At 51.8% G+C, this 12,199-nt stretch overlaps 4 protein-coding genes across 4 annotated transcripts; 1 reads left to right on the top strand and 3 right to left on the bottom strand.

Annotated features, from left to right (window-relative positions):
* Positions 1 to 709: 709 nt before the first annotated feature.
* On the top strand, positions 710 to 2,521 carry SETTUDRAFT_28526 (uncharacterized protein; the record flags this gene model as incomplete). Its single annotated transcript, XM_008027891.1, has 5 exons — positions 710 to 842; positions 904 to 955; positions 1,001 to 1,074; positions 1,122 to 1,828; positions 1,874 to 2,521. The coding sequence occupies 5 exons, from the start codon at positions 710 to 712 to the stop codon at positions 2,519 to 2,521; spliced, it is 1,614 nt and encodes a 537-aa protein (XP_008026082.1).
* A 704-nt stretch (positions 2,522 to 3,225) lies between these two features.
* On the bottom strand, positions 3,226 to 4,984 carry SETTUDRAFT_169259 (uncharacterized protein). Its single transcript, XM_008027954.1, has 4 exons — positions 4,484 to 4,984; positions 3,829 to 4,425; positions 3,682 to 3,779; positions 3,226 to 3,632 (listed from the first exon to the last, which is right to left on the bottom strand). The coding sequence occupies exons 1-4, from the start codon at positions 4,799 to 4,801 to the stop codon at positions 3,356 to 3,358; spliced, it is 1,290 nt and encodes a 429-aa protein (XP_008026145.1). The 5' UTR covers positions 4,802 to 4,984; the 3' UTR covers positions 3,226 to 3,355.
* A 2,325-nt stretch (positions 4,985 to 7,309) lies between these two features.
* Positions 7,310 to 8,279, bottom strand: SETTUDRAFT_161361 (carbohydrate-binding module family 18 protein; the record flags this gene model as incomplete). Its single annotated transcript, XM_008027953.1, is given in 3 exon segments — positions 7,310 to 7,912; positions 7,964 to 8,038; positions 8,058 to 8,279. The coding sequence occupies 3 exon segments, from the start codon at positions 8,277 to 8,279 to the stop codon at positions 7,310 to 7,312; spliced, it is 900 nt and encodes a 299-aa protein (XP_008026144.1).
* A 957-nt stretch (positions 8,280 to 9,236) lies between these two features.
* On the bottom strand, positions 9,237 to 11,951 carry SETTUDRAFT_39627 (uncharacterized protein; the record flags this gene model as incomplete). The annotated part of the gene is made up of 1 exon (XM_008027910.1): positions 9,237 to 11,951. The coding sequence occupies one exon, from the start codon at positions 11,949 to 11,951 to the stop codon at positions 9,237 to 9,239; it is 2,715 nt and encodes a 904-aa protein (XP_008026101.1).
* Positions 11,952 to 12,199: the final 248 nt, after the last annotated feature.

The following is a 12,199-nucleotide window of genomic DNA, read 5'->3' as shown; positions in this document are numbered from 1 at the left end:
CTCTCTCTCTCTCTCTCTCTCTCTCTCTCTCTCTCTCTCTCTCGTCACCGCCACCAATCGGGCGGTTTCCATTGTGGGTGCCTATAGTAGAGTCTGGGCAACGCTCAACATCCAGTCCATGGGCGTACGGAGCAAGCGGTGAGCTCGTGTAACCACCAACAACCCTCACGTGTCTATGTACTGCCGCCGAGGGCAGCGATACTGTAGAAACGATGCGGTAGGAGCGATACATGTAGCAAGACATTTGCAGGCGGGCGCTCAGGAGACCACAGGAGCCTCTGCAGGTACAGAGGCGCATCGTGGCCTACATAAGAAGCCTGAGTGGCCAGAGAGGGCCTTGATATGGTCGCGTGCCAGCGCAGCAACAGTCGTAAGACGCCTGCATTCCGCAGACATGTGCATAAAGATGCGCAACAACCTGTCGCCTCTGCATCGCATCTTTTCGCCTCCTCGAGAGCAAAAGCATCTGTCAAGCCGTGCTCCAGACATCAGCCACATCGCGCGTCGCTGTGTATGTGTGTGTGTGTGTATGTGTGTGTGCCACTGTGGTCGCGAGTCAGGCGCCGAGCGATAGTGGGGCAGCCTAACCCCCTCCCCTCCCCCAAGGCCCGATACCTCAGCTAGCATGTCGAACAATTTTGCCCGGCCTCAGCAGCCTTTACCTCACTTTGCCCACTACCAAAACATCACCCTCCTCGGACCGCCCACCATGAGGGGTGCAATCGTCTTTGGCGGCACTTCGCATCCCAAGCTCGTCGAGGGCATTTGCGACAGGCTGGGCATGAAGCCAGGCTCGGCAACCCTGGGCAAATTTAAAAATGGAGAGACTTCAGTCACGATTCGTATGTTTACCTGCACCCCCCCCCCCAACGCTGCCCTAGCTCGCACACTCACCGCGCGCAGATACCTCGATCCGAAACAAGGATGTCTTCATCGTCCAGAGCGGAAGCGAGAAGTGCGTAGCCCAGCCCTGTCGTGCGCCAGATGGCTAATGGGTCAGAATCAACGACTCGGTCATGGAGCTGCTGATTATGATCTCGGCCTGCAAAGGCGGCTCTGCAAAGTCGGTCACAGGTATGCGGCGCCTTGCCAAGCGCAATGGCACCTACTGACACCACCAGCTGTCATGCCCTACTTTCCCTACTCGCGCCAGTCAAAGAAGAAGCAGCACCGTGGCGCCATCACCGCCCGCATGGTCGCAAATCTCTTGCACATTGCCGGCGTCAGCCACGTCATGACGATTGATCTACACGCTTCGCAGATGCAGGGCTTCTTCAAGTGCCCCGTCGACAACCTCGTCGCCGAGCCCCTCATCGCTCGCTGGATACGCGTCAATGTGCCCAACTGGCGGGAGGCCGTGGTCGTCAGCAAGAACCCGGGCGGTACAAAGCGTGTGACGTCGCTGGCCGACGCGCTGAAGCTCAGTTTCGGCATTGTGACAACCGACCGGCGCAGGGCGGGCACCGCCGTGCACTGGAACGAGAGTGCCATGTTCGAGCAGCTTCGCCTGGATGGCGCGTACGAAACACCGGACCTGGTGCGAACTGCGCTGGATTCCGACGCCGATGTCACGCCAATCAGCAGCATCACGATTGATCCAAAAGCAGAGTCAGGCAAATCGAGCCTCAGACGCACCCCCACAAATCCACTGGTCAGGCGACTTCACGAGCAAACAGGGAGCCACCCATTGTCCAAGTCGATGCGAGCTGGCTCCATTGTCGAGCCAGAAGTGCCATTGGAGCCCATTCGAACTGATGCTGAGAACCACGACCAAGAGGTTGAGCAACTGGATGGTGAGGAGAGCGACACAGAGGAGTATACTGACGAGGTTTGTCCATGCCACAGTTTTGCATCGTGATGCTGACCGCCATAGCGCGCGCGAAACGTCATTCACGGCCGCCTCGTACAAGGCCACATTGTCGACGATGCCCACCCGTCTCCATCCATGTCTGCAACCTCGCACAGCACCTGGCGCAATCGCGCTCCATCCGACGGCGACAACGACGATATACCCACCCATATGATGGCCTCTTTCGTTTCGAATGCGTCGTCTAATCGCAACAGAGAGACTGAACACTCGCACGCCCTGGGTGGAACCTACGACGCTGCTGCTTCATCTGAAGACGAAGAAGAAGATCTCAAGAATCCCGAGCTCGAGACCATGGTCACGCTTGTCGGTAATGTCAAAGATCGCCCCGTCTTCATTGTCGACGACATGATGGACAAGTCTGCATCGTGGATTGCCGCCGCCGAGACGGTCGTGAAGCGCGGTGGCGCAACCAAGGTGTACTGCTTTGCTACGCACGGCATCTTTGGCGGTGACTGTCTCGAGGAGATGAACAACTGTGACGTCATTGACAAGATTGTCATCACCAATGCATTTCCCGTCCCTGAACACAAGCTTGCTCAGGCGAGTCCGAACAAGCTCGTAATCATGAATGTCGATAACCTGCTAGCAGAGGCAATACGGCGCAATCACCATGGTGAGAGTATGAGCCAGCTCTTCATGCACTACGACTGAACGAACCATTACGACATGGAACGGCGGGTGGGTTCAGGTTTGGCTTGTTATTAGCACGGCGTACGGGTAACTTTACCACGATTTGGTATCAGGCACGAATATGGCGTTGTAAGAAAGAACACTGGTACGTGTCGGCATCATGAAACTGCTGGTTTTATCGGCGTGTATTACGAATGACAGGATTCTGTATGGCCACAAATAGCATCAGTAAGTTGCACATATGCTAGGCTCGATACTGATGACATTTGTACCGAGTCAATGCACTCGCTGCCTTTACCTTGTTGATTCTGGGTTATCTCGTGGGCTTGATTTGAGTTGCCTAGCCAACCCGCCCTTTTGCGATTGATGCATTGCGCACAACACACCAACGATGCAGGCCTTGGGCCTGCAGGAGTCCCGTGATTAGATACGGTGTCACTCTTAACGGAACGTTGGAAGAAAAACTTGACATTGCTGTCTCCTCTGATGTGTCTGGCTCCTCCCTTGGCAGAGGAGCTGGACCTGAGATGGTTTCATACATGCTGTCATTGAGCATACGTTGGGTTTATGATATGTGCTTGCTATGCGTACGTCTCTCGACCGAGTATCGAATGTTCTTAGTCAAGCCCAGTCACCCATCACTCACCATTTGCACGGCAAGTATGTCGTTGCATGAGAAGTAGATTACTTTATTTCTATGATTGATTTCAACATGCTGACACAGCGAATTTACGACGCAATAGCAGACACCAGTGGGGTACCATACCTGCACCTTATACACAATAGTAGATTAATCACAAATCCTCGCCTTATTATACACGTATAAAACCAAGCACCATGTTCCTTCCGTTCACTCTAATACGCTGGTTGCCTGGTATAACCAGGGAACTGTTGAAGCTTGCTCGGATCAATACTCTGCAATTTGGGACAACTCAAAGAACCAACTAGGTTCCCCACGAGATCAGTCAGCGAAGTGAGGGCGCCGATAATGATATCAGGCTTAGCCTGGGCAGCGACCTGGTACAGGAAGCAGCCGAGGTTGTTGCCCTTGAGAAGGTTGTCAGTGTTGAAAACGCCGCTCGTCAAGTCTGCTACGTCAACGGCAACGAACGAGTTGGGCGTGCCGATGTTACTGAATCATAGTTAGACTAGGCGCCTTCCAAGGAAGAAGAACAACATACCCGCCAATATCAAGGAACTCGGGGTGCAGATTCGCCGCGGCAAGGGCATCAGCCACCAAGTACGCCACGTCGTATGCGTATTCTATCGGACGACGGTACTGTTTCACACATTAGTACTGTATACAGCCAAGGAATGAATCAACTCACCCAGTTCTCCGGAATACGCTCACCGCCCTGCACAGCAGTATAACTTCCACTCTTGCCCTGGACGCCAAACCACGACTGCAGCACTTCGTGGGTCAGTATGCCCGTGGGATTCTCAGCCGTGTGGTTCGCCATGAAGCGAAAGATGAATGCATACGCGGCGGGCTGCACCAGCACACCTGTAAACGGGCCGTTGAAAAAGTAGGCATTCGTCTTCTTCTGCGTGTTGACCCTAACCGCTCGGAACGCCATCAGACTGTCCATGGTGACGATGCCGCCCGGCGAGTAATCAATCAGCTGCTGGAACTGGCTTGTAACCAGCTTGAAGTTGTTGCCGCCTTGGAACAGATCGGCGCGCGTGGGCGACGCATCCGTCTCGTACTTGTTGTGCGACCCGATCAGCCCGTTTGCCAGCACGCCCGTCAGTCCGCCCTGCATCAGCGACGGCTTGCCGCCCATGGACCAGCTGAGAATGTCGCCGTCAATAGCTCCCGCCAGCGTCGACAGGAACAAGGCGAGTCCAGGCGCCATGCCAACAACCTTGGACGTAGCCTCGACGTACTGCGTCACCGAAGCATATCCATTGCGCGGAAGAAAGTTCTACATCCTCGCCGTAAGCCGGTGCCATATACCCATTTGGAATTTCCAGTTTACTTACATGGTTCGCCAGCGCATTTAGCCCAGGACAAGGCCCTCGCAGGTCGCCCGGCCCCGGAGCCCGGTACTCATGGCCGCTGCCCTCGCTCACATCGACGTACTGCGCCTGAGCGTTGAAAATGCGCAGCGGCTCAAACACAGCAGTCGCCGCCCCAGCGCCAACCTGTCTTCCCTGGAGCGCGCGCACCGCCTCCTCTGCGCGCCTCAGCAGCTGTGGATCCGAGGCCGCGGCATCGAGAATCGCCGTCGGCCACGCGCTCACGAGGTGTGGTGCTGTGCCTGCGAGCAGCGCCAATGCTAGACCGCGAAACAAGTACATTGTATGATATAAAAGTCCCCGCAGCGGAACAAATGCGAACTGCTGAAAGAGAAAAGAACAAAAAATCGGGGAGTGGGAAAGTTGGAAATGCGAGACCAGGGACTCTGGAGGGGTTGGATATAAAAGAGCGTAAGTAAGTACAAGTAGCTTTGTCACAAAACTTATAAGTTTAAGGTTAAGTTTAAGCCCAAGTAGGATGTTGTTGTTTTTTTCCCATCGCCGAAATCCCCATCATCATCATATATATATATATATACTCTAATCTCAATCTAGGAGGTGGTATGTAACTATATTGCGTTGGTGTCCCAGGCTACTGCTACTGCTACTGCTACTGCTGGCACTACAACAGCTACGCTATTGCGTTGCGTTGCGATGCTAGTATCGTGATCGTCCCTCCCCACGCGCTCAACCATCGAATACGTCTAGGGCGTACCGTTCCCCCATTTTTTACCCGATGAGGCAGCCCAGGTGCTAGATCCCAGATGCCAGATCCCGGATCCCGTGGGGAAACTTGTTCTAGGCGTGTGATGTGGCAAACGTCATGCGGCTGTGCTAGTCGATCTTCTGCCTTCTTCTTCCTAAGTACCTCCTCTTTCTCCTTGTTTCCGGCCTCGCTTTAGCTCTCCGGCTCTCTTACAAATACCAGGTTCGTGGCTGTCGAGACGTGGGATCTTGGGGCCCGTTGTTTGATGCGCTGCGCGCTTGTATGGGGCATTGGAAGGGCTGCACGACGTATACATCTAGACAGGGCAGAGAGAGAGTGGGAAGCGGGAAGGCCGAAGGGATATTCTACTTCGACTTCGCAAAGCAGCAAGGCATCTGAACGACAACCACATCGAGTCGCAATCCTAGGTGTATTCAGATGCACCAGCAACATCCCCCCCCCCCCGTCACAAGGCCTGCAAGACCCCCCGGGAATCTCTCGGCTGCAAAACTCAAAAAGGCAGGCGGGAACATCAGCGACGCTAGCACAGAGTCCCAGGGATACTGGGATACTTACAGCCTAGCTAACTAACTTACTTTACCATTACAGCCTTGGTGCTTGCTACCGTGACAACCAGCACCACCCGCCACCGGCTGCTCGCCCATGGCCCTAGAGCCAGGCCCAGCCTCATATCGCGTTGGAAAAAAAACCAGGGACGAGAAAAGGAAAAATGCTTCACTTGGTACCTGCATATGCGCCATGCACATGGGCGAACCAGATATCTGATAGTCGGTGACTTTTGGTTAGTTTACGGGAACTTGATTTTAACACGCACATGAACTCACTAAGTAGCACACTAACTAACTAACTGACTAACTAACCAACTAACTAACTAAACACTTCGCCACGCGCAACAAGACGCCTAAAAGGGGAAGGGGATGGCGTGTTACAGGGAACAGGAACGGGGGGGGGAACCTAGCTCTCAAATCTCCACCACCCCTGCAGTGTGTCTTTCCAGTTCATCAATAGCCATGTATACTGTGCGGAATGTCATGTCATAAAACTGTAATTATTATTAGTTTCCCCTCCCGGAAAAAACATGGCGCGGTACTTCCCGTAGCCACTGCCGCTACTTTACATGGTGTATTACCAAACTTTGTTCCCCCTCCTTCGCCCCCCCCGCCTGTCCGCCCGTCCCATCCGCAGATCCTAGTCATCTGGCCCCCCCAATTCCGATTTCCGATTAGTAAAGGGGAGGGGGTTGATTGTTGGGGGGGCAAACAGGGAAAAGGATGGGAACCAGAGAAGCAGCGTCTTAGCCAATCGTGTGCCCCGGAATGCAAAAGACGTAACTTGTCTTGAAAATGCAGACGTATTGGTCTTGGTGTATTTGCCATGGAAGCCACAAGAACATGCTACCCCCCTTTCTACATCCTGCTGTCTGACGTCGTTTTCTTGCCTCTTCTGGCAACAAATCCGTGATAGTGATAGCATGATGGAGACATTTGTCAGATGGGGCTAGACGTACACGTACACCTACGATTGCTGCGTGCAAGGGTGTTTTGGATCGGGCAGATGGGAGAGGGGCGAAACAGGATTCTGGCTTGTTTCCATGTTTGCTGTGGTTGTTATGGGTGCGCTTGTCTTTGTGTGCGCATTTTGCTGTTGCTGCTGCTTATCGTCAGACTGCATGATCAGGCGACTTGAAAACAGTCGTTTGCGATTCTGCATCATGACTGTAATGGGAACGGTTGGCAGATTCAGGAAGAGGTGGCGTTGCGTAGGAGGTGCGGCTGGAGTCTTTTAAGGGAAAAATATGTGTGCACTTATTTGTTAGTTGATAGCTTAACAAAGAAGTACCTGGTCGACTTGTTCCGGTGCGAGGGAACAAAGAACGTAGTTGGTGGGCATGGAAAGTATGTCTTAAAAAGTGCCTGCGTATTTCTCCGCGAACGCAATGGAATCAATATTACAATGGCCTGGTCGCTGGATGACATATGCTTTATCTACGTACCAGTCAGTGACAGACAATAGCTTGGAGAGCCAAAATTTCGTATTGGTGGTTAACTGGAGAGGCTTAATCTTCAGCTGCAGGATCCAAACTGCGGCTGACATCCCCAAGACAACCTGCAATAGTCGTCCTGGCCATTCCCACACCACCCATAGCTTGAACAGCATCTTCCAAATGAACTCCCAGTACAAGTCTGGCCGTTTCCATCTGCTCCGCACCTCCCGTTCGTACTGACGTTCGTTGGAACGGGTGCCGCAGACGATGTAGGGCTAGGCGTTGGAGTGGAGATCGGCCTGGACGTCGTCGATGGTCTAGTTGAGGAGCTGGGTGCGGGAATCGGTACGGAGGAGGAGCCTGGAGGCAGTGCTATACCACCACATGTTCCAAAGGCAGGACGACACCCTGTTCCGCAGAAGCCGAGTGTGTTGCCACAGTAATAGTACTCTGAGCAGCAGCCTCCGAATGCAGAGCCAGTACACGTTGTGACATTTCCGCACTGGCCATTCGTAGACGGAATTAGTGTACCCGAGGGTAATGGGGGGAGAACAGAAGAACTTATCGGCGGCAGCGGTGGGGAGGTTGGACTAGGTGTTGATGTAGGAGTAGGACTGGGCTCTGGCACGGCATCACCGCAACGACCAAAGTCAGGCTGGCATCCAACTATAAGTCCACAGTACTGTAATTGGTGTCAGATTTTGTAGAGCATGGGTATATAGTGGGATGAAACTTGCCTCGAACTCAGTTCCGCAGTATCCATAGCTCGAGCAGCATTGGTTGCCGCCACATCTCTGATTACCAAAGTCTGCTCCGCAGCGTCCTACTTGTTGGCGGGGGAGCAGGTAGCCCAAAGATCTCGAGGAAAACTTTACTGTTGTTCCTTTGTGCTCCACCGGTGGATTAGCCGCTGCATTCTCTAATTTCCCTGAGCTGAAACGAGATGCCCTTGGATGCAACTGGAGCGCAGCATTTGATACTGGGTCAAAAGAAGCAGAAGCTACTGAGACACTCAAGGCACTTGCCAGGCTCATCAATACCCACTGCATGTTGTTGTTGCAAATAAGTCAAAGCGATGCATAGGTAGATTCGAAAGCACCTGGGACGACACAGATATTAATCATGTTTTCGCATGACCTTGGGATTCTGGGAAATTCCGTCTAGCCGAGAAATAGCGACTTGCCTGCTCAATTTACTTGATGGGTGTGTCCTTTGCTTGGCCAATTATAGACAATACTTGTTCGCGATTGAAATTATATGTTGTTCGCCACTAGCGAGGCGAACAAAGACTTTTACCGTATATTACGCCTGCAATATCTCGTGGTTCCGCAGTTGTGCCTGAGAAACCACGTTGCTTTTAATATAGAAAACGTGGACATTGTATCATTGTGGGGCCCTTGTGATATCGAGTTTCACTGCCGACATACATGTTTGTCTTCGATAGCAATATCAGAGAGAGAGAGAGAGAATGTGGGTGTGTGAAGCTGTACATCATAATAAATATCGTTGTTATATGGAAATCACTCAGAAAACTCCATAGCCTTGAGTTTGCATAGTTCTGTAGTTCAGCAGTCCAAGTCTGTTATACGTACCAACACAGGGAATTGTGGTAGACACCTATATTGCTCCTCAAGTGGGGCATCTGAGGACTTCCTGGCTTCTCTACCAATATGCATGTGTAGGTTACAGAGCCGAGTGTCCTGGCTAGAATGTTTTGAAGAGCCAGATACAAAGTACTAAGCCTATAAAAATAATGTACATAGATAAAAGAGGAGTATCAGAACATGCTCTGGAAATAAAGCTTCAGGAAAGGCTACATAAAGAGAAAGTCGTAAGTTAAGTTGTACACTAGACTTGATTTTATGTAGAAAAGACATCTTCTGTATAAGGCTGTGCGACAAGCTGTGCAACAGGCTGAAAGATAGGCTCTTATGTAAAAGTATACGACAACTAGAGAAAAGGCTGTCTCATCTGGAATGTACCTAAAGAGATAGCATCATATTCCGTTAAGCGCGCAAACCCTCCATCAGCGCGCCTTCTTCCCGCTTACCCACTGCCTGGAAAACAGCGCCGTCTCCACCAACATCCAATCCCTTCTCAGCCCGCTCATATGCATCCTCACTCCTATCCAACAATATCTCTAGCTCTTCAGGACGCAATAGTTTTCCACCTAGACTAGCCTCCTCGATATCGTACTTTTCGCCATCACTTCTTCTCAAAAGCTTCTGTAGCTCTTCGAGCTCCTGTTCCTTTTCTGAGCCCTTTGTTCCGCCTCGATCATTGCGCACGCCGCCCTTTCGAATGACCAGCTTTTCAAGTCGACGTTTTGCTTCAGCAGACTCGAGGAGTTTCTGCTCTACAGTGTTGCGTGTTGCGAAGCGGTAGACGATAACGTTGCGTGTTTGGCCAATGCGATGTGCGCGATCCATGGCTTGGAGATCCTGTTGCGGATTCCAATCGCTGTCGAAAAGGATGACTGTATCGGCTGCTGCTAGATTGATGCCTTGGCCACCAGCACGCGTGGACAGAATGAAAATGTCGGCAGCTTCTTTGTTGGCAGACGACGGCTTGTTGAAGGCTAGGATTTGATCTTGACGGTCGGTCTGTGCTACAGAGCCGTCTATGCGGGAATAGTTCCAGCTTCTGAGAGTCAAGTAGTAGGCAATGAGATCGAGCGTTGTGGTAAACTGAGAGAATATGAGGACTTTGTGACCGCGGGATAAGAGTTCGGAGAGGAGAGAATCCAGCAAGAGCATCTTGCCAGAAGTTGACACAATTGTCTCATCTGGTTCTGTCTCCGATGCAAAGGTCTCGGCTCCATCCGTGTCGGCCCTGATGAACGGGTTGAAGAAGTTGTATGGCGAATTGCAGCATAGCCGAAGTTGCATGATAGGATTTCCGAGCTTCTTCTGCATGAGTTGACGTTTTGCAATCTCAAAGGTTGCCGCGCGTATTTTCTCGTCTTCCGCTTCTGAGCTCAGTTCTTCTTCGTCTTCCTCCGATTCTGGCTTGTCTAGATTGGCAAAGTACTTTTGGTCGCTGACCTCCTCATAATTCTTTCTTGGACGGCCTCGGCTCCTAGTCGATGCAACAGACGAAGGCGTGCCCGCGCGAGAGGTCTTTGCACTCTTGTTAGGAGTACACAAATCGCTAGGAGCTTTGCGCTTGCTGCTGCCATTATTACTACGAATGCTTAATGGTGTTCCTGCCCGGCTACTGAGACCGATGCTGAGGCGTTCTACTGCCTTGTCCTCAAGATAAGACCGGCTGGTACCGTCGAGAATGGCTTGATATAGCTCACGTTGCATCGACGTTAGCGGTGCATATAGAACATACTCGCGCTTCTTGGGCATCAAGCTTTCGACATCCGTCTTAACGCGACGCAACAGGAAGGGCTTCAATACTGCATGTAGTGACTTGACCAGGTATTGTTGTCGCTCTTCTGATAGTAGTTGTTCGAAGCTTGCCTTGTCTTTCAATCCAGAAAAGTCGAACCAGCTCTCAAAGGTGGAGAGCTTATCAAAGACTGTAGGTAGGAGAAAATGAAGGAGCGACCATAGTTCCGTCAGGTTGTTCTGTAGCGGTGTGCCTGTGATGAGCAGACGGTTTGCAGACTGGAACTGTTGCAGCTCGCGAATAAGCCGACAATCGAGATTCTTGATACGATGTCCTTCGTCGATGATGATAAACTGCCAGCCAAAGCTCGTCAGGTACTTGCGATCATTCATGCAAATTTCATAGCTCGTAACCATGATGGGAAAGTCTGCCGTGCCGGGGTTTCGTAGTCTCGTCTTGCGTAATCTCTCGCGCTCTTTTTTATCGCCATGGTAGAGCATGACGGGTATGCTTGGTGTCCACTTCTCAAATTCTGCAACCCAGTTGCTCGTGGTACTGAGCGGCGCGGCAACGAGAAAAGGGCCGTACGACTTGTTTTCCCACAGATGAGCCAACATGGCAATGGTCTGTATAGTCTTTCCCAAGCCCATCTCATCTGCCAAAATGCCATTGATGCCATTGTTGTATAGCGACACCATCCACTCAAGTCCCTCGAGCTGGTATGACCGCATTGCACCTCCAGTGACCAGTTTAGGTTGTCGAGCTGACTTGAGGCCGGTAATTCCGATATCGCTGGTCTTGACATTGTCCTTGTTGTCTTTTGCCGTGTCTTCGGAATCTACCTTCTTCTTCAACTCTGCCTTGCTGAAGTAGCTAGATATGTCCGATTGCTGCTTCTTCAGCGTTCCTTTCTTTGTGTCTTGTTTCTTTGGTCGTCCGCGCCCCTTGTTCACTGTAGCATCTGCTTCTTCTGTCTTTGTCGTCGCCGTTCCGTTTGCTGTGGTTCCGCGCGTGGCTCGTCTCTGAGATTCGGCGGCCGTCTTCTCAGCATTCTTTTCGCGTGTTGAGGCTTGGCCATTGGTCTTTTCGTCTCGTTCATTTTCCTCTTCTTTTTGCTTTTGCATTTGCTGAAGCATTACTGATGCATACAACTTGGACTTGTTCATGAGAAACTCCAATTGCTGGAACTTCTTGTCCAAAACCTCCCTGCCACTCTTGATATCTTGCTGCCTTTCTTTCTCTAATTGCGCGTCCCGTTTCGCGTCCTGCTTTTCGCGCTGCGCCCTCATGCGCTCTTCTTCTGCCTGCATTGACTTTGACACGCTCTCGTTGTCCATACCAGCGGGTGGCGGAGATGACGCGGGTGTGGAAGGTGATCCAGGCATCGCGTTCAAGATGAGGCGGTTAGATTATACACCCAACTGCAGAAATATAGGATAGGGGGATGATATTGCAATGCAAGAGTCTATGATGCAAGCTGAATACAAGTCGATAACCTGAAACGGGGCTACGGCTGCGATTGCGATCGCGACGACGACGACGCGCTAGACGAAAATCGATGACGATATTTGGCGACGCGCGATCACGCGCTGAACTTTGATTACCAGCTGCCAAGCACAAACGCCACTCTCGC

The sequence above is a fragment of the Exserohilum turcica genome (assembly GCF_000359705.1).
Source record: "Exserohilum turcica Et28A unplaced genomic scaffold SETTUscaffold_21, whole genome shotgun sequence".
In the NCBI taxonomy this organism is placed as follows: domain Eukaryota; kingdom Fungi; phylum Ascomycota; class Dothideomycetes; order Pleosporales; family Pleosporaceae; genus Exserohilum; species Exserohilum turcicum.
The sequence above is the reverse complement of the archived record's forward strand: the minus strand, read 5'-3'. Positions and strand labels throughout refer to the sequence as shown.